At 52.2% G+C, this 21,406-nt stretch overlaps 1 protein-coding gene across 2 annotated transcripts; it reads left to right on the top strand.

Annotated features, from left to right (window-relative positions):
- The first annotated feature begins 179 nt into the window (after positions 1 to 179).
- Positions 180 to 20,821, top strand: Frmd8 (FERM domain containing 8). Of its 2 annotated transcripts, none has more exons than XM_087563252.1 (11): positions 180 to 362; positions 656 to 740; positions 2,425 to 2,589; positions 5,696 to 5,797; positions 6,016 to 6,074; positions 6,223 to 6,389; positions 10,556 to 10,780; positions 12,295 to 12,418; positions 13,235 to 13,378; positions 18,628 to 18,832; positions 19,377 to 20,821. In XM_087563252.1, the coding sequence occupies exons 2-11, from the start codon at positions 656 to 658 to the stop codon at positions 19,496 to 19,498; spliced, it is 1,398 nt and encodes a 465-aa protein (XP_087419378.1). In that variant the 5' UTR covers positions 180 to 362; the 3' UTR covers positions 19,499 to 20,821. The 2 variants fall into 2 exon arrangements, with proteins under 2 accessions (XP_087419378.1, NP_001008349.1); NM_001008348.1 differs by having other exon boundaries at positions 206 to 362; positions 2,422 to 2,589; positions 19,377 to 20,819.
- The last annotated feature ends 585 nt before the right edge of the window (positions 20,822 to 21,406 follow it).

Below are 21,406 nucleotides of genomic sequence, written 5' to 3'. Positions count from 1 at the left end.
GAGGGGGTGGGAGCGACGGGGTACGGACCACACAGGACCGGGTATGTCAGGGGCCTGGCTAGACTACGGATTTTGGACTTGTGTGACATAACTAAGCTAAGAATCGGGGTAGGAGGGACCGAAGGACGAAACGCGTGAGTACGCGTGCGCCAAATCTCCCGGCTCCGATTGGCTCCTTCAGTCGGGGAGGCGGGGCCTCGGGTTTGTGCTTCCTCCCGCGGCAGCGTCCGCGGCGCAACGCAAGCAAGTCGACCCTCAGCGGGACCTGAGACCCCGCCGGCGGGCGTAGTGGTGGGTCCAGAACTGGAGGCCTAGTCGGGTGGCATTCTGGAGTGAGGCAGCGGACTCTGCGACCCTGGGAGGTGAGAGCGTGGCCACACCCTGCCCGTGTCCCCGCCCTTGACAGGGGCGCGCCTTGACTTGTCTGGCTATTTCTTAGGAGAGACTTAAGACCCCTGCACCTGACGGTCACTGCCCTGACCCAGCCCACCCTGATCTGCACTCGGCTGCAGATCACTCTGTACTTTTAGCACACTTGATCCCTGTACATAGATTAAGAATTGTAGACCGAGCCCGGGACCCCTTTGCTTCTTGGTTGAGAGCTTGAGGAGACCATCTCAAGACCTCCATTAATTGTCTGACGCTCCTATTGCAGATGGAGGGGGCAGAAGGCAACGCGGGGCAGCCTGGCCCTGCGGAGCGGTCCCACCGAAGTAGCGTCTCCTCGGTGGGTGCCCGAGGTAGGTCTCTACTTGGTTTTTCGTCTCTTCCATACCCCTTTTGGTTCCAGCGCTGGGGACGTGACTCCAGTTTGTCTTTTTCAGTAAGTTAATCATGTAGTAAGTGATAAGATGTGTTAAGGTGTAGCAGACTCATAGACGTCAAAGGACTTAGCTGGGCTGTTTCACTAGCTTAGTAACTGAGCCATCCATACTCCTGAACCTTCTCCACTTTGTGAAAAGGCATGTCTCCAAACGAAGACACATGCTTGGAAAGTGACACTACTTTCTTTGTCCCGTTTCTTTCTTGCGGACAGCTCTTTGAAAGCAGGGATTCTCCTCCTCTTCGTTTTATTGGGAGGAAATTAGGCCCTAGAGAGGTTGTTAGGTCTCCAACTACTGAAGCAGACCAAGGTTGATCATGAACTTGAGCCTTTGGGGCTGGTTTTTCTGCCTGTAAAGTGGATCTGATCCTCAGTCTCCTGGTCTCTCAGGAGCTGTTGGAGCAGAAGAGACCAGAATCTAAAAGAGTGCTTCACTGTGCTGACCGTATGCGCTAACCAGCCTCATTGGGTTGGTGATGACCTTTTGAAGAAGCGTTATTGTTCTTACAGATTTACAACTGACACAGAGACTCGCTGGAGTCAGCTAAGAAGCAGAAAAGGACTGCAAGTTGAGAACGTGGGCCTCCAAACTCAGGGCTCTGTTACTGTACCTGTGGTTTAGGGATGGAGTGTTTGAGTCTGGCCAGCCTGCGAAGCATCTCCCTTTGGCTCTAGCTTCAAATGGGAATCCAGCTTGTTACAAGGAAATACTTGGCTGTTTGAGGCGTCTTTCCTTCCTAGACTGCTTAAAGCTATCTGCAGAAGCCACAGCATTAATCCTTAAAGTTCTGAAGAGTCCTAATGAAGCTGAGACCTGGAACCCGCTGTAACCCAGGGTGGCCATAGAAATCCTGATTGTCCTCTTAGTGTGACCCAGACAGATCAGGTCACTAGTTGGCCTTGCTCCCAGCCTGATAGGGAATTGTGACCTCAGGATGGGTTATCCCGTCCTATCTCTCCACCTGAGAAATACTGGAAACAGCAGTGCTTGGTGCTGCAGTGGAAGGGAGGTAGTTTTTATCACCCTACTTTGAGCCTTAGGGGTGAAATGGGGCTGGTACCTGGGCCATAGTTTCTGAGTGCTTTGAGTTCTCAAGAAGTCCTTAAAGGCAACACTTTTATTTATTTAATTTTAAAATACTGGGTCTTGACACAGACTTGTGGGCTGGAGAGATGGCTCGGCAATTAAGAGCATTGACTGCTCCTCCAGAGGTCCTGAGTTCAAATTCCAGCAACTACATGGTTGTTCATAACCATCTGTAATGGGACCGGACAATCTCTTCTGGTGTGTCTGAAAACAGCTACAGCGTAGTCATATACATAAAATAAATAATTATTTTTAAAAAAGACATACACTAAAAATGCTGGGTCTTGCTATGTAGCCCAGGCTGGCCTGGAACTTGAAATCCTCTAGCTTTAGCCTCCTGCATCCTGCCTTGGGCTACAGGTGTATGTCACCATAAGCCCTAAGCATCCCTGTTAGTGGAGTCTTGAGGAATGTGTCATTGTGGTCACAATGATAAGGAACAAATGGCGTTGGAGAATGCTGATTGGTCTGGTGGTGGACCTCAACTGACCCTGCCCGACCTGTATTCCAGCAGCTGATGTACTGGTGTACCTGGCTGATGACACAGTAGTGCCCCTGGCTGTGGAGAACCTGTCCTCGATCAGTGCCCATGAGCTGCACCGTGCAGTCCGTGAAGTCCTGCAGCTCCCAGACATGGCCCTGGAGGCCTTTGCACTCTGGCTTGTCTCTCCTCTGCTGGGTAAGGTCTGGCTGTGAGGGAACGTACTGGGGAGGCGAGGACACTTAGCTGGTACAGAAAGAGGGTTTAGGGACCAGAACCTGTGGCCACTCCCTGTCAGGGATGATGGGACCCAGTGTGTCCCAGAGTCCTGAGGAGGTGTCGGAATCCTTTGTCCCTGCCTCTTTTTTTCTTGTGCTGGTGCAGTGCTGCCAGAGCCCTGACCTTCGGAACAGCAGGAGGGTCCCCTGCTTACAGGGCATGCAATCTGGGCCCCGCGTGGGGAGCGTAACTTTAGTGTTTCCCCATGGCTCAGGTCTGTCCTATTGCGTGAAGTGCTGGGATCTGGAGCAGCGGACTGGTGGGTGTCAGGACTGCGTGTGTTGCTGGCAGTAGGGAAGAGGTAGATGAAGCTTAGGAAGTGGCCCTGTACAGTGACTCCATTGCTTAGGTGTGGGCTGCAGGGAGAAGAGGAACATGGGTTTTCTGTCTGGGGCCTCCACCCTACCTGGTATCTGGCACCATGACCACACACTTCCTGCCCCTGTAGGCTGGGGCCCCACTGTGTAATGGGAATGAAGACAGAGTTTTATAGACTCTCGGGCCAGTGAATAAAGTCCCTCATTATGGTCCCTGAGTCTGTTGACATGGAAGCAAAGAGACAAAAGGAGGCTCAGTGTCGTCATTCGGGGAAATAAATCAGTGCTGGCACTGGGAATGTTTTTTCGGCTTAAATTTCCCCTTAAGGGCTGGCATGGTGGCTCAGTGGGTAAAGGTGCTTGTCCCTAAACCTGGTGACCCTAGTTTGATCCCTGGAACCTGTATGGTGGAAGGAAAAAGCCAGTTCCTCCAAGTAATACTCTTACTTCCACATTCATGATGACACATGCATATGCAATAATAATGACATAATTTTTGAGGTTGAACACATACTAAAGTATACTTTTTAAACCCCCCTCAGGACCAGGAACACAGCTCATTGGTAGAGTTGTTGCCTGTGCACAGCCCAGGTTCAGTCCCCAGTGTTGAAAACGACAGCCAGGCAGTGGTGGGTGGTGCATACTTTTAATCCCAGCATTTGGGAGGCAGAAGCAGACAAATCTCTGGGTTCAAGGTCAGCTCGGTCTACAGGGTGAGTTCCAAAATGACCAGGGCTACACAGAGAAACCCTGTCTTGGGATAAAAAAAAAAAAAAGGAAACATCAAAAAAGTGACCTTTCCCCTTGCTGTGGAGGAAGGGGGCACACTTGGTCTCTATAATTTGATCAAGACTACCTGGGTCAGGCCCTAGGGGTGGGGAGATGTGGGGGTGTCTGTTTGCAACCCCTAAAGTTTCTGCCTCTGTCCTGTGGGTGTTTGGAGGAGCTCCAGCCCCATGTTGTCCCTCTCTGCCCCCCTGCCCCTCCACTTCCTGTACAGTTGTTGTTCCCAGGCTCACGCCCACACTCTTCCTGCTGGCCCAGCCCCTCCTTTGCCCTCTGAGCCTCTGGTCAGGGCTGTGGGCCCCTTGGCTGTGTGGAAAGCTGGGGATAGCAGGCCCTGGTGGGTGGCCACTGCTCTGCCACAGGAGGCTCTCAGTGCTGCTGCCGGGCAGCCTGCTCCTCCTCCACCTCATCCATCCCACTCCCTCACATTCCTGCAGCCCGCCTGTGGCTAGAACTGAAAGCATTGCCTGTGTGGCCCCGCCTGGCAGGAGATGCCTGAGGCCGCAGCACACTCAACACCCAAGTTCTTCCCAGGCTGGGGTGGGAAGCTGAAAGGCTACGTGGAATCCCGAGACGGATGCACACATGCACACATGCACACATGCACACACACACACTCAATTCACACGCACAGATACACACTCTCACTCTCACACACTCACACACACGGATACACACACACACACACACTCACTCTCACACACATTCTCTCTCTCACACCCACACTCTCTTTCTCTCTCATACACACACACACACACTCTCTCACACACACTCTCTCTCACACACACATACACTCTCTCTCTGTCTCTCTCACACACACATACACTCTCTCTGTCTCTCTCACACACTCAACACACACACACGGACACACACAGTACCTGTGAAGCGGGGGCTTTCATTACTTTCCTCAGTTTGATGTCTGGCCTTCTCCCCATCCTTTGCATGGAACGGGCCTCACGAACCGTTAGTCTTACTTGGATTACGGTGGCTAGGGAAGAGGTCCCCACTCAGAAGTCTGAGGCTGGTGTGGGGATAGCCCTATTTTAATGGCAGGATCTCTGGGACTTGGGAATGAACAGGAGGAACACACACCTGTCTGCCGTCTACTGTCCCACACTGTGAGTGCTAGGACAGACAGAGAATCAGACCAGGGGTTCCTCTGACAGAGTCCAAGGGTATGCACTGGAGAGAGGCTTGGGAACCTAAGCTCTGGACTTGTGTAGCCACTTGTTTCTGTATGGTCCTAGGACACTGCCATCCCTCGTGGGCTTCAGGTGAAGTGAGGGACGTTGCTGCCCCAAGGCTCCCTCTCATGAACCTGTGGATGGGGGAGGTGGGGGAGGTGAAGGAAATGATGGCTGTGGACAGAGATATGACAGGAAGGGACAGGAGCTGATGCAGAGATTGGATGGAGGCGATGAGGCAGAAGGACCTGAAGGCAGGATTGCTATCTGGTCAGGGTCCAGGAGGAAGGTCTAAGTGTCAAGGAAGTCATCAGCATCTGGCTGGCAGGACAAGGTGCCTGCTGTTTGTGGGGACGGGGACAGCTAGAGGGAGGATATTCATGTCAGGAGGCTGGCAAGCACTAGTAGCATCCTCACCACACGTCTCCATACATCTGTCTGTGAGCTCACCAACACCTCAGCCCTCAGGTGGCCAGTCACCCACTTCATAGGCCCTGGTGTTGTACAAGTTGAGTCCATCACATACCATGACTTGGGCATAGATGACCTAACCACCCTGAGCCTGGTTCTCTCCAAGGAAGAATGGAGGTCAGGGTTATTCCAGGGTGAAGACACTCGAACCCTTTGGATGGCTCTGGACCTGGCTGTGGCTGTCCTCATTGTTGGTTGACAGTATAGTAGGTGACTAGGTACCACTGGCCTGGTCCACAGCTTCATGGCTTCTCTCTTGCTCTGCAGAGGTACAGTTGAAACCCAAGCACCAGCCCTACAAACTGGGCCGCCAGTGGCCAGAGCTGCTGCTGCGGTTCACCGATGCCTCGGACGATGACATAGCCATGGGTCAGTGTTGGTGGGGCAGGGGCATCTGAAGGGCGCCTTGTGAAGGGTGGGCTGGGAGGGGCTGTGAACAGAGATGCACTGTGTGCTGTCTGGTCAGGAGGGCTCTGTCCATGGAGAAGAGTGAGGTAGGGAACTGGGGCGAGGGCTGTGCAGGGTAGGACAGGATGGGGCTGCCTTAAGCAAGGGGACCAGAAAATGACTCTAGCTCCTCTCTCCAGATGAGCCTTCCCTTCAGTTCCGAAGGAATGTGTTTTTCCCAAAGCGCCGAGAGCTCCAGGTAAGGCAAAGTCCAGGTAGTGCCCCTGGGTTCCTGGATGCCCAGTGCCGTCGTCCCCCCACCACCACCACCAATCCCCTAGACACCTAGACGGTCATCTTTGCCCAGCTCCTCTGAGCCATCTTCTTCATGCCATACTGCTGTGCAGGTCCATGATGAGGAGGTCTTGCGGCTGCTCTATGAGGAAGCCAAGGGCAATGTGCTGACCGCTCGGTACCCTTGTGACTTGGAGGACTGTGAGGTGCTGGGTGGCCTCGTGTGCCGGGTGCAGCTTGGGCCCTACCAGCCTGGCCAGCCTGCTGCCTGTACGGTGAGGTAAGAGCAGTGCTGCTTGAGATGGGTACCCATGGGAAAGCTGCTGTGCGAGATTCTACCGAGGAGTAGGCCTGGGTCTGCAAGGTGGATGGTCCGCAGTCAGGCCTCTGGTGCATGCATGCTCACTGGATGGCCTTTGTGAGGTCTCCACTTCTCTGAGCTTCCTTTTCCTTTGTAACAGTGGATACTCACATGAAGTGATGTCTAAGACGGGTCCTCAGCACAAGGATGCACAGACACATGCAGGCAGAGCCCCACCTCTAGCTGAAGTCTGGAGGAACAGCCAGGAACTGACCATGTGTTGATCCCCCAGTAACCACAGATAGTTAAGCTCCAAACTCCAAGAGTAGAATCCTGTTCCCCAGGCACTTACCGAGCCCCACTGGCTGCTGCTGGTCTGTCTGGAAAGATGAGCGTTAGAGGGCAGTGGTAGTGCACACCTTTAATCCCAGTACTCAGGGTTAGGTTAGGAGACAGAGGCAGGTGGATCTCAGTGAGTTCAAGGGCAGCCTGGTCTACAGAGTGAGTCCCAGAACAGCCAAGACGACACAGAGAAACCCTGCCTTAAAAAAAGAAGAGAAAAGGTGAGAATGAGTCTGCCTAATAACAGACGAGGTTGGGTTCTGCCTCCATTGATGTGACCCTGAGGTTCAGAATAATCCCAGGGGTCAGGTGCGAGTCACACCTGTAATGCCAGCACTCAAGAGACAGACAGGATTGCGGTGAATTCCAAGCCAGCCTAAAGAGCTAGTTCTGGCCAAGGCTAAAGCATTGTGAGCCAGGCTTGGTGGCTATAGTCATAGTTGGGAAAAACAGTAATATCAGGAGTTCAAGGTCGTTCTTAACCACTAGAGTGAGTCAGCCTGCACTACATTGAAACCCTGTCGTAAACAAAACTTCTGGTAACTGTAAACTCGCACTGCAGACTGTTTCTAACCTGGGCTCTTTGTTTCCCCAACCCTGCAGCTAGTGGGGAAGTCAGCAAAGCAGTTTACGGGACCAGAGACCCAGTGCTGATGACTGATGTTTGCCCTGGGTATACAGTCCCCTGAAGGCTTATAACTGAGCTGTGTAAGGCTGGTGGCCATGGCCCTGGGATCCTGGACCTTAAGATGGGCTGGCCTGTTTTTCTTGGGCCTGGCAAACTCAACTGATTTGCACAGGAAGTTGCTTTTCTCACTCACGTGACATGCAAGCCCAGCTGTGTCCCAGACCCTGTTCTCTTTCTGGTCATTCAGCCCTTGATTTCTTGGCCAGCACAAGCTCAGACATGTTAGCCCTGTGGCCGGGTGGCTGCAGCAACTGTCTGTTGCAGAGGAGAGGCCCCTCTTACCTTACCCAGCTAGAGCCCCCAGGCTCGCTTGTGGCACATAGCTGAGTCCCAGGCCCACCCAGAGGATAGAAGTCTGTGGCTCGGCCACTGATGGGCTGCAGCTCGGCCTTGAGGGACACCACTGTGAGTCTGCACACACCCAAAACTGAGGCAGGCTTTTCCGTGACAAGCGGAAACTACTGTTAAACTAGGACTTGGGTAAGGGTGGGACACAGAAAGTGAAATGGGCATGGCTGTCCTGAGAATGGAGGGCGGCCAGGCTTCTGGAGACCCCTCATGCACCCAGTGACTCAGATTAACAAGTTCCTTCCTTCCCTTGCTGCCCCTCCCAACATCCTGGGTGTTTAGGCTACAAATGCCCTAGCAGGAGTCCTCTCTGGAAAAGGTGACACCATGGAGGTTTACCAAATTAACCTGAAGCCAAGGGCCATGTTGGGGTTTCTCTGTGCCCTTGGGACTTGTGGTCCTGTTGTAGCAGGGCCCGGACATAGATGCTGACCTTGCGGCCTCAGACCCAGAACTCCAGAAGTATTCTGTTGGAGTGGTCGGTTCTCTGCCAGCAGGAGCCCAGGTGGTCTAAGGTAGAAAATGGTCACATTTTAGCCGAGAGCCTCCCTGGTCTCTGAGTGAATGGGCCTCTCCCACACAAAACTGGTGTGATATTCCGTGTTGGCTACTTTGTTTTGTTTTGTCTTTTTAATATTTTCTTTATATTGGTGTTCTGCTTGCATGCATGTCTGTGTGAGGGTGTCAGATCCCCTGAAGCTAGAATTAAAGACAGTTGTCATCTGCCACGTGAGCGCTAGGAATTGAACTTGGGTCCTCTGGAAGAGCAGCCAGTGCTCTTACCCGCAGAGCCATTTCTCCAGCCCCACCGGTGCTGGCCACTTTTATGTCTACTTGACACAAGCTGTCATCATCTGAGAGGAGGGAACCCAACAGTCAGGCTATAGGCAAGTCTGTAGAGTGGACCTGGGACGAGGCTGTGAGCCGCTGAGTGAGCCTGGGGCTCTGGCTGTGTAGGAGGACGCCCTTTTTCCCATGAGTCTGTGATGATGTGAATAGAACACTGAGCGTTTGTATGTCTTAATTGGAGTTACTATTGCTGTGATGAAACACCATGACCAAAAGCAGCCTGGGGAAGAAAAGTTTATGTGGCTCACACATCCTCAGTCACTGTCCACTGAGGGAAGCCAAGGTGGGAACTCAAATCAGGAGAAGGCAGGAGCTGATGCGGAGGCCATGGAGGAGTGCTGCTTACTGGCTTGCTCCCCATGGATTGCTCAGTTTGCTTTCTTATAGAACCAGGACCACCAGCCCAGGGATGACACCACCCACAAAGGGCTGGGCCCTCCCACATCAATCACTAATTAAAATGCCCTACAAGCTTAACTATAGTTGGATCTTAAGGAGTATTTTCTCAGTTGAGGGTCCCTCCTCTCAGGTGATTCCAGCTTTTTCTGGCTTCCCATCCTGACCTGAGCACGTCCCAAGCCCCTCTGCCCTCCCCTGGTCCTGAGTGTCAGCCAGACCTCATTTGATGGGAAGGGATCCCCCACAGTGCCTGGCATGGCCATAAGGCGGTGTCTTCTTCCCTCTTGGGTGAAGATTGGTCTTGGCGACGCCCTGTCTGCACTCTGTCAGCTTGGAGCATTCTCTTGAGTTTCCTGTGTGAAAGCATTGCTGACAAGGAGAGAGGTTTTGTCTGTGGTGCAGTAGGAGAGCAGGATCCAAGCGGGCCTTCAGCGGTAACCCTGCCTAGCCTTTCTGTGTGGGGTGACTTCCCCTGTCCTGGGCCAGGGCTTCAGAGCTTTACCGTGTCTTAGTGTCAGGGTAACTGTTATCAGAAAGAGATGGTATCATCTCTGTCCCTACTCTGCAGATAGGCAGGCGCCCCTTGCTGGTCTCACAGCTAACTCTGAAGACAATGCCTCAGAACCCATCTGCACAAGAGCTTTGATCTGACCATACCTGGGCCTGCTGTCCTGAGCTCTCCCGTGTATACTCTGGGTTTCTTTCTTCTTTCTCCTTTTTTTTTTTTCTTTCAAGAAAGGGTTTCTCTGTGTAAAAGTCCTGGCTGTGCTATAACTGGCTTTGTAGACCAAGCTGGCCTTGAACCCTCAGAGATCCACATGCCTTTGCCTCCCTATTTTTCTCTTTTTTTTTTTTTTGATTTATTTATTTATGTATATGACTACACTGTAGCTATCTTCAGACACACCAGAAGAGGGCATCAGATCCCATTACAGATGGTTCTGAGCCACCATGTGGTTGCTGGGATTTGAACTCAGGACCTCTGGAAGAGCAGTCAGTGCTCTTAACCACTGAGCCATCTCTCCAGCCCAAGTAAACTTTAATGCTTTCTGTTTTTCCTTTTTTTTTTTTTTTTTTTAATTTTATTTTGGAGCTGGGGACCGAACCCAGGGCCTTGCAGTTGCTAGGCAAGTGCTCTACCACTGAGCTAAATCCCCAACCCCCCTATTTTTCTCTTAAGAGGAAGAGCATCCCACCCCAGCTTAGTGGTAGGCCTTGCATATCAGCCAGGGTTGACTCTGAGCAAAGCCACAGCTGGTTGGGAGCAGTGGGGATCTCTGCAGTCTGTGTTCAGGACCCGTCACTCTCCAGTGCGCAAGCGCATGCACACACACACACACACACACACACACACACACACACACACACACACACAGCAATGGGCCTTGGTGCAGTCAAGCCTTGAAGGTCCCTAAGGCCTGCCATCTGCCAATCCTTGCCTGCCCTACGAGCATGGTACTCACACCCTGACCTCCACAGCTGGGAGCGGCCACTACTACCCATTTTCCTTCCCCTTCAGAGAGAAGTTGGACTCCTTCCTCCCTGCCCACCTCTGCAAGCGAGGCCATGGCCTCTTTGCTGCCTTCCGGGGCCGTGGAGCCAAGACTGGGCCATGTGAGCAAGGCCTGCTGAATGCCTACCGCCAGGTAAAGGAAATGGCAGGCGGTGACAGTGAGCGTGAGACCACCTTGGGCTCCCACTATCGCGCATATCTCCTCAAGTGCCATGAGCTGCCCTTCTACGGGTAAGTGATGCATCTTGGGAGCTCCTGCCCCCTCTCTCAGTACCCTCCAGACTGCCCCAGTCCCCTGACACGTGGCACCTGCATCCCACCTGTGTTCTAGTGTCACCTTCCATCTGCTAAAGAGCTGCCAAGCCACTCACTGGCCTAGCTTTTGCTCACACACATGGTCTGTAACCGATAGTTCTCTCCTGATGGGTTTGCCCCACACAGAAGGAGCTTCCCTTTGAATGGGAAACCAGAGGTAGAGAACCACTGTAAATAGCAGCCAGGAAAGCAGAGGAGGTGGGAACAGCAACCTAGACATAAGTGAATTCCCAAACTCGGAGCCTGTTGTATTGACCAGCTGCCTTTTGCTGGGCTGCAGGCTGCAGTGAAGCAGGTTCGTTACCATGGGAACTTGGCCTTGTATGTACCAGCTGAAAGATGCCCATTAGATGAATGCTGACTCTACACAGGCATTTGGGTTCCTGATCTGGGGCTGATTAGTGAATTGTTTCAAACCTGGAGCCCTGTGAAATGGCCAGGGGGATAAGTAGAGAAGAACAGTGTGGGGTGGGGGCACCTTCCAGGCAGGAAGGAGCTCTTCCGGGCAAGTGCGGCATCTTCAAGGTCATGTCGATTTTCCACTGAGCTCCCCTTTGGGCTGTGGATTGGCCTCAGCCTGATGGAGGTGGGAGGAGGATAGTATGAGAAAAAGGTTAGGAACAGCGAGCGTGCAGAGCTCTTAGGGAGTTGTACTGGACAGTGGAGCAGGAGGGGTGTGTGTGTGTGTGTGTGTGTGTGTGTGTGTGTGTGTGTGTGTGTGTGTGTACGTGCACTGAGCACTTTTGAGTAAAAAGTGGATAGAAGTGGGCGGGTCTTATGACAGAGCTTCAATTTCCTCATCACCTGAACCTCAGAGCCGGGAAGGGCTGTAGAATTTTCCAGGAGGCAAGCAGACTCACCTGTAGTCCCCTCCTGTACAGAGAGCTGCCTTTGACTTGGCCTGTGACTTCGGCAAGGGTGAGCCTCAGTACAAATGAGGTCACGGCCTGCCGTGAGGATAGCCGCTGAATGTCTTGCTCCCCTTAAACCACTTCACTTTCCCCTTTAGTCTTAGCCCAGAAGCCACTATGCTAGGCAGCCGTCACTTCTGCATGCCCAGCAAGTCCCTGCTGCTGAAGGACTTCACTGTGGACAGAGCTGCAGGCTCAACCTTAGCTCTTTCTGAGGCCCCAGGTTCTCTCAGGCAGCTTGCTCTGTCCTCTTCCTTGGATGTGTGCTTTCCTCTTCCCACAGTGTCCATCCTGTACTGTTACCTAGGTCCTTCCACCCGCTCAGTCTAGTTCTGCCTGGCCAGTCGGGTGTCACCACCCCAGCTACCCATGTTAGCTCCTGTTTCTGCCTCTGTCCCTCAAGCCTTGGGACAGGTCTTTTTCTATTTACCGGTCAGCCACCCCAACGGCTTAAGCTTCTTGGGTATCTAGAGCAGACTTCCCTTGTGTGCTAGGTGCTGACACTGGTCCCCTTTGCAGGTGTGCCTTCTTCCATGGCGAGGTTGACAAGCCAACCCAGGGCTTCTTGCATCGGGGTGGGCGCAAACCAGTGACCGTGGCCATCAGTCTGGAGGGTGTGCATGTCATCGACAACAGGGAGAAGGTACCTTGAGCTCCTCAGGGTGGGAGTGAATTGTCCGTGGTGGGGTAGAAGGGAGTGGGGTCTTGTCCATGCCTTCCTGATTCCCCTAGGACTATGGACATCCTAGGAACAGCGTTGAGTAGAATGGAGGAGACTGCCTCCCTCGTGTCCCTGAAGTCTGCTCACGTACTCTAGAACCTTCGTTGAGCCTGTTCTGAGTCTGTTTTCCTGATCCATGCACTCAACTGAGGCAGAGGGGTGGCAGCTGCGATTCTGACCGGGTAGTGTCTGCCAGCGCTGGCTGGCCATTTTCCAAAGAGACACCTGCCGGGAGCTCCCTAGGCTGGGCAAGACCTGCTCCTCCCAGCATTTGGTGGCTGCCTTATCTCTGGGTCACCATGTAGGCAATGGTGTCACCAGTCCTCCCTGTGTGGCAGTTGCCTGCACCGGATGGCCGGTTCCTGGCCATCGGGCCTTACTATTGGAGGAGAGCACTGCAGAGTCCAGGTCCTGGCTTCACATAGGAAATGCAGACTTAGCATGAAGGTCGGGTAGATTTCATACCTGCCTTGTATATATAAGGCTCTCGTTCAGTTCTCAGTGCCACAAGACAAACAAGAACAATCAATGTCCTCTATCCCCTGCAGAGGGAGGCAGAGGCAGCCAGATGTCCGTGAGCCTGAAGCTAGCCAGGGCTGCATAGTGAGACCCCCTCTCAGAAAGGCAAACAATCCGTATGGAGGGGAAAGCAGCCCGGGGAAGTCTCCCTCAGCTGGAACCTGATGGGCCCTGTGGAAGCAGAGGCCTCAACTCTGTTCTTTGTCTCCCTCTGGCCAGCATGTGCTGCTGGGTCTACGCTTTCAGGAGCTGTCATGGGATCACACTTCCCCTGAGGAGGAGGAGCCTGTCCTGTGGCTGGAGTTTGATGGTGACAGTGAGGGCACACCTGTCAACAAGCTACTGAGGATCTACTCCAAGCAGGTAGTGATGTGGTCACACACACTTGGACTAAGGGGCCAGTTCCAGGTCTCCAGTGGATTCCAAACCCCAGGAGGCTCCCAGGTGCCGGGGAAGGAGGTTGCAGGGCTGCCCAGGATAGGTGTCTGCCTTCAGCCGGCCTGTATCACCCTGGTGAGCTCTGCAGAACTCTGTGGTCACACACCAGGGGTGGCGTCCCCTGAGGGCCTGCCCATGCTGTGTACAGCGCGCCAGCTGCAGAGGGCCTGAGAGGACAGCTGAGGAGCAGGTGCAAAGGATGGAGGCCGGGAGCGCCTGTGTTGCTTAGATCCGTTCTGTCCTTTCTGCCCACCACCCATCCATCCACCACCTCCTCCTCCATCTTGTCAGAGCCACACCCTACTCTGAGCCTCTCTGGGGACTGTTCTTGTCCCCCTCCCCCTTCTTCTTTTAGCACATAGACAAATTCCAAGGATTCCTTTGAAAACATATGTCCCCTCCCTGTGGCCTTCCCACAAATTGAGTACTCGGATACCCACCCCACAAATAGAAACACGAGCTGTATTTGGCCCTGTGTAATGTGGAGCTGTGGAGGGCAGCAGCTCTAAACTAGGAGACACGCTTTTCAGACTCGTCCCTGGTGTCTGCCCATTGTCTTATTGATTATTGCTTTCTTATTACTTGTTTACTTCCGCTGCTGGGGAAACCCCAGGCCGTACACGCTAGGCTAACGCTGTCAGCTGGACAAGTGCAGAGCTCAGATACCCACTGATCAGGATGTGAGCTGTTCCCACTCGGACTGTGGCTGGGAAGCCGTCCTGAGCATTTGTGCACAGGCTTTTACGTCAGTCTAGTCCCTCTTAACATTTTTTATGTGCATCAGTGTTTTATTGTGTGTGTGTCTGTGTGAGGGAGACGGATCCTGTGGAACTGGAGTTACAGGCAGTTGTGAGCTGCCATGTGGGTTCTGGGGGTAAACCCAGGTCTTCTGGAAGAGCAGATAGTACTCCTGATGGGAAGCCATGTCTCCAGCCCCTGACCCTCTCCTTTAAGTCATATTAAAAGACTCAGGGGTTTTACTTAGATTTGGATTGCTGGATTGAGCAGTGGGCATAGGATGTGACTTATTAGACACAGCCAGCCTGTCTTCCAGAGCGCCACACACCTCAGGTTCATGTTTCTGTAGTTGCTCCCCACTGCGGTGATCACTGGGCATTGTCAACTCTTGTTTGCTGTTGTAACAGCTTAGTAGTGGGATGGGGCACTGCAGGTTTAAGATGCACTTTTCTAGAGACAAGGACATTATCTCTCCACACTGGTTAGTCCTGTCCACAGGTCAGGGTCGGGTCAGCTCAGATCGATCTGTCTCTGTCTCTCTCCCTCTGTTTCTCTCTGTCTCTGTGTGTGTCTGTATGTGTCTGTATGTGTGTCTTGAGTGAGATTCTGTAGCCCTGATGGGCCTGGAACCAACACAGGCCCTGATGGCCTAGAACTCACAGAAGTCCACTGCCTTTGCCGGCAGTACACCATGGCCAGCTTTGTCCTTTGTGTCGGTAGTGGTTGACAGATGGTGACAGTTGATTCTACCTTCCATGCATGACGTCCCTCGGTAGATGTTCCCTTTCAGTGTATACCCTGGCCTTTTGTTTTCTCTCTTTTCTGTCTTGTTTTGTTTTTTTTGTTTTTTTGTTTTTTGTTTTGTTTTGTTTTTTTGGTATAGTATAGAGTTTATTCAGGGCATGGGGAGGGGAGTTGAACAAGTAGAAGACAGAGAAAGGCAAAAAGAGAGAGTAGAGGAGTAGAGGCCGGCCATGAGCATGTGGAGAGGTGGGGGGAGGGGAATGGGGAAAGAGAGGGTAAAGAGCAAGACAGAGCAAGAGGAAGAAGGCAAGAGCTTGTTTTGTTTTAATTTATTCATTTTTGAAGCAGCATTTCTCTGGTTGTCCTGAAACTTACTCTGAAGACCAGGCTGGCCTCAAACTCAGAGATGGGTGTGCCTTTGCCTCCCAAGTGCTGGGATTAAAGGGGTGTGTCACCAAGTCTGGCTGGCTTCTCCTTTCCTTTTTTTTTTTTTTTTTTGGTTCTTTTTTTTCGGAGCTGGGGACCGAACCCAGGGCCTTGCGCTTCCTAGGTAAGCGCTCTACCACTGAGCTAAATCCCCAGCCCCCTTTTTTTTTTAATTAAAGACTTGTTTATTTATTTATATGAGTACACTGTCACTTTCTTCAGATACACCAGAAGAGGGCATCAGATCCCATTACAGATAATTGTGAGCCACCATGTGGTTGTTGAGAATTGAACTCAGGACCTCTGGAAGAGCAGTCAGTGCTCTTAACCACTGAGCCATCTCTCCAGCCTGGCTTTTCATTTTCTTAACAATGCCCCCCGAAGAGATGTTTTAATTCTTTTTTGGTTTTTCAAGTCAAGGTTTCTCTGTAGCCCTGGCCATCCTTGAACTCATTCTGTGGACCAGAGTCGCCTGCCTCTGCCTCATAAATTCTGGCATAAATTAAAGGCATGAGCCACCACTACCTGGCAAGATGTTTTAATTCTAATGAAATTATCTGTCTCTATTTCTTTCTCTTACACACACACACACACACACACACACACACACACACACACACACACACACACCTTTATGCAGGGAGTCTCATGTAACCCAGGCTAGCCTCAGACTTGCTATTTAGCTGAGGATGACTGTACTGCCTCTGCCTCCACATTGTTTGTTTTCCTCTTGCAGAAAAGAGAATGGCCTAGAAACTCATGGATCAGCTAGCATGGGGTACTTGGCAAAGCTAAGGAAAAAAGAAGTGAGGTGGAAGGGAGGAGCAGGGTGGCATCTGTTCACCGAACACACACACATTACATACATAGATACACCTAAACATTGTCTACACACACAGGCACACATACACACGCAAATTTGTTTTTTAAAAAAATGAAAGAGTTAAGGAGAAAGTGGCTGGAAAAACAGAGGGTTAAGACTTAGAGAGTGGGCTGGAGAGATGGCTCAGTGGTTAAGAGCACTGACTGCTCTTCCAGAGGACCTGAGTTCAAATCCCAGCAACCACATGGTGGCTCACAACCATCTGTAATGGGATCTGGTGCCCTCTTCTGGGGTGTCTGAAGACAGCAACAGTGTACTTATATATAATAAATAAATCTTTAAAAAAAAAAAAAAAGACTTAGGACTTGGGTTTGTTTGCAAACGCCCTCCCTCCATGGTGACTCATAACTGCCTTCAGCTCCATTTCTAGGGGACTGAACACTCTTCTGACCTCCATGTTCCCCAGGCGCGCACTCGTGCGCATACACACACACACACACACACACACACACACACACACACACACACACGCAAATTTGTTTTCTAAAAAATAAAAGAGTTGGGTTGGGGATTTAGCTCAGTGGTAGAGCGCTTGCCTAGCAAGCACAAGGCCCTGGGTTCGGTCCCCAGCTCCGAAAAAAAGAAAAGAAAAAAGAAAAAACATGAAAGAGTTAAGGAGAAAGTGGCTGGAAAAACAGAGGGTTAAGACTTAGAGAGGACTTGGGTTTGTTTGCAAACGCCCTCCCTCCATGGTGACTCATAACTGCCTTCAGCTCCAGTCCTAGGGAACTGAACACTCTTCTGACCTCCATGTTCCCCAGGCATGCGTGCACACACACACACATACACTACATACATACACACATGTAGGCAAAACACTAATACATATAAAGTAAGAATAACTCAAAAAGAGAGGAAATGTGTCAGATTTTGGTGGTTCTTGGTCTTTGAGTGTTTCCTTTAAATTTTTTTTTCTTTTTTTCGGAGCTGGGGACCGAACCTAGGGCCTTGAGGTTGCTAGGCAAGTGTTCTACCACTGAGCTAAATCCCCAACCCCTTAAGATTTATTTTTATTTATTTTATGTGAGTACATTGTCGCTGTCTTCAGACACACCAGAAGAGCACATCAGATTCCATTACAGATGGTTGTGAGCCACCATGTGGTTGCTGGGATTTGAACTCAGGACCTCTAGAAGAGCAGTCAGTACTCTTAACCGCTGAGCCATCTCTCCAGCCCCTTGAGTGTTTTCATATGCTTTTATCAGTTGGGCATTCCTCATGTAGAATTTTGAACTATTTAACAAGAAGTTTGAAGCCAGGTGCCACACATCTGTCATCCAGCACTGTGGAAGCTGAGACCAGAAGGAAAAGGAGGGAGCGAGGGAGGGTCAGAAAAGGTGCAATGGACGTGTTCCTCATGCATGCCACAGCCTGCACTTGTGCAGGTTTCTGGGTTCTTTGGAGTTTTCCGTGTAAGTGGTTGTGTTGTCTGTGAATGGTGAAGCCTGGTTTCTCACCTGCACTTGACATGCTTTTGCTCCTGTGCTTGCAGAGTTGGATGACAGACAGTCCGGACAGTGCTGAATAGACAGGTGTCCCTGGCCTCCTCTGACCTGAGGGAAAGTCTCCCTCAGCAGTTTGGGTTAGTTAGTTCAGTGCTTCCTGGATACCTTGAGCAGGTTAGGGAGATGCCCTTCCATCCCACTGGCCAGGGATACACGGATACAGTGGTGTCAGTGTGGCTCCGGAAAGGACGTGTTGAATGGCAACATCTGTGCTTTTGTTTAGTCAGGTTAGGACAGGATGTGGAGACTGAGGCCTACTGAGGCCTAAAGTCTAGGAGCTTGCCTACTCTCCTGTTCCTCCCCAGATTGGGCTAGGCTGCTGTCGAGGCCACAGGCAGCAGCGGCTAGACCAGCATCTATGATGTCTTCCCCAGGCTCCTGACCTGTAAGCACACAGGATCTAATATCCCCAGCCCTTTGCAGGGCCACTCACACAGTAGGTGCTTAGTAATTGTGTTTCTCGAAAAAAGGCCTCCTCTGTAACTTGAGCAAAGCCCTAGGCTGCTGTCATGGTGCCCACTTGTGCTTCCAGGTGTATTACTGCTTCGCCTGTTGTTTCTAGACCCATGAGGTGTCACTCACACCACCCCAGCCAGTGACCTCACCCTCTTCCTTAGGCCAAGCTCAGTGCAGCCACCTCTCATCAGTCACCTTGTCTGTGGCAGCCAAGTCCACAGCCTTCCTAAGCTGTGCCTCTGACTCCATCACCCACCTTTCTAGACCTCACCTTCCCTGCCCTCTGGGCCCAGAAAGCTCTCTCCTCCCTGTTCTGCCACCTGCCCCCACCAGGAAGCAAAGGCTTTAGAGCTGTGAGTCTCATTGTTGGCCCTCAACAGTTGCTGCTCTGTGGCCTCATTCCAGCCCCTCTCCCTCCCTAGGCTGAGCTGATGAGTGTTCTCATTGAGTATTGCATTGAGCTGAGCCAGGCCGCTGAGCCTGCTCTCCCCCAGGAGAGTGCATCCGGCCCTCAGGAAGCTCCCAGCCCCTCTTCAGCTCCCACTCAGCGCCCCAAGCTGCGAAGGCAGGGTAGCGTGGTGTGTAGCCGGATTCAGCATCTCTCCACCATCGACTACGTGGAAGACGGTAAGCTACTTGTGGTGTGTGATACCACGCACCCAGTGTGTACACAGCACACTCATTCACACATATGCCACATGGACTCCAGAGTGTGGGAGAAGGAAGGGCTCCAACCTTGACCCTCAGGGACATTTCCTGTCTGTCCCTTCTTTTTCTGCAGTGACAAACTTGTCCACTGTAGCATCTTTCAGAATGTGGAAAACAGGAAGGAGACTTCTTTTGGAAGGGGTGTTCAGAGACATTTTCCTCTTTGCGTAGCCCTGGCTTGTCTTAGAACTCGCTCTGTAGACCAGGCTGGTCTCAGACTTTTTTTGTATTTATTTTATATGTGTGAGTATACTCTCTGTCTTCAGGGATGGCCATGGGTCCCTTTTCTGTCACTGATGATGGGAGTCCCGGGATGGACAGGGTCAGTGATAACAGCTCTGATGGGAAAGTTCAGTTCCCACAGATTCCAGGAGAAGCTGACCCAGTGGGAGCAGAGCCCAGCCTCCTGGGGTGTGGGCCACCCACCCAGTGCCTCTTCTCAGCCTCTCTGTCACCCACACAGGCAGCGGGATCAAGCGGGTGAAGCCGAAGCGAACCACCTCCTTCTTCAGCCGACAGCTCTCCTCCAGCCACGGAAGCTACACCGTGGTACAGCCCAACGACAACAGCCCGGAGCAGGGCTGAGAGAGGCCACAGCTGGCAGCAGGATGACATCTGGGTGCCGTGGACATGACCAGGCACAGTCCTAGGCAGGACCAAGCTACACTAGTCTCAGGCTGTGGGCCTGGGCGGGTGCTAGGCAGGGTCTGCTGGAGTTTCAGACCGTGGAAAAGTGACACGCAAACCTTCCGTGAGTCTGGCGTGGGCAGAGCTGCCCTGCAGCCCTTTCTACCCTCTTTCCTGAACTCCAGGCCCAGCAGCCCCTTCTGCTCCTCCCCAAGTGGACTGTGTCTCTCTGGAGGGACTGCTGGCAGTTCCGATGTAGGTAACTGAAATCAAGTTCAGTGCTTGCTTCTGGTCATGGGTCCTTGGTGACTTCTCTTGCATTCCTTCTGCTGACATTCCACCATGCTGCCCAGCCAGGCTTCCACCCTTTCTCCTAAGGTATGCTGGAACTGGAGGGTGCCTCTGCAGGCCAACATAAGCTCATGGCTGGCTTCTTGTTGGCCTTTACTGATGTCTCTGCTGAATGGTAGCTGTCCTAGGAACTGGATCCACACTGCACACAGGAAGCCCTTACATGTCCCTGGGCTGGCATGGCTGTCCCATTCCGGCCAGCTCCCTTGTTTTCCTGTGATCTGGGTCTCAGGGTTAAATTTTGCCTTGTTTCCTCTGCTCTGAGCTGATAAAGCCTAGGACCTGGCAACTCAGAATTACACTACACTGTGGATTCCCTGAGGCCAGCCACAGAGGCTCAAGCCACCTCTGGTCTCCTAATGACACTGTACAGGAGGCCTATCCCAGCTCTGCACCCCGGGTATCCTTGATTGCTCCTGAGAGGGGCTGGTCCAGGGAAGGGTGTTTTCCAGGCCCTTAAGCCCTTGGTACTCCCTGGGAATCCCCACAGAGCCCAGAGAACAGCTGTGTCTTCTCAGTGGAAAGTCCCAGAAATGCAAACCCCTACATTTCTGTAATGAAAGCAGTTTGCCTGCCCAGTGAACTCCAGAAGTCTTAGCAGCAGAGAGAAAAGGCTGGCCTCGCCTATCCTGTCGCCTATCCTGTTGCAATGTCTGTAAGATGATGTCACCTGCCACTTGTAGTTAACCCTTTTGGAGTCACGTGTGTTCCCTGAGCTACCAGCCCACTCTCGGCCACCTTCTGGTCATTTTGACTGCTGTTGATGGCTTTAGGTCATTATGTGAGAGGCACAGATGTGTGTGTGGAAGCACAAACTCTGGATTTCCACTTGTGCCTTAACCCTCTAGGACAGAGCACTGTTTTACTAACTGTCTTGAGTGTTCTCAGTCTTTCCTATCATCGGACTTAATAAAATCCTCACCTAGCACACTTTGGAATGGTTATAATATGGAATGGCCAGGGTATGGTAACCACACGTGTCCTGTGTGCCCATGGTACAACCTCAGGACTTCACCCCAGTAAAACCTCATCTGGAAGCCCCTGGGGACCCTTCTCAAGGTCTCCATAGAAACCAGTGGTCTGGGCAGACTCAGCTCACTTGTGTCTAGGAGGAGCTCTGCGTCCTCTGCCATCCTTTGGCTTCCTGGGTCCTGTGGAAACACCTAGTGTGGGTCACAGGGACCTAGTGAGGCCCTGTGGTCTTGCAGCTGGGGCCTGCCACCTGTCATGCCTATTAGCTAGAGATGCCGTCCTCTGCGTGGCTCCCTGCCTGCCTGCGGTGACTAGTGGTACCCTGACACACAGACTTAGGGCTCTGGTTCTTGCTTTTTCAGGCAATTGAAACTGACTTACCTCAAAGATCCTGTGTGCCTCTGCAACTGGGGAAATGAAGGAGGGTGGGCAGGACCACACCAGTGCCTTAGGTCAGTGTGGCAGTGTGCCTGGCACCCCTTTCTGCCCAGGCCCACTGTACCTCACCCCCAGAATCAATGTGCTCCTGTGACAATACTATTA

The sequence above is a fragment of the Rattus norvegicus genome, chromosome 1, assembly GCF_021556685.1.
Source record: "Rattus norvegicus strain SHRSP/BbbUtx chromosome 1, alternate assembly SHRSP_T2T, whole genome shotgun sequence".
Lineage (NCBI taxonomy): Eukaryota > Metazoa > Chordata > Mammalia > Rodentia > Muridae > Rattus > Rattus norvegicus.
This window is presented reverse-complemented; position numbering and strand designations above follow the sequence as displayed.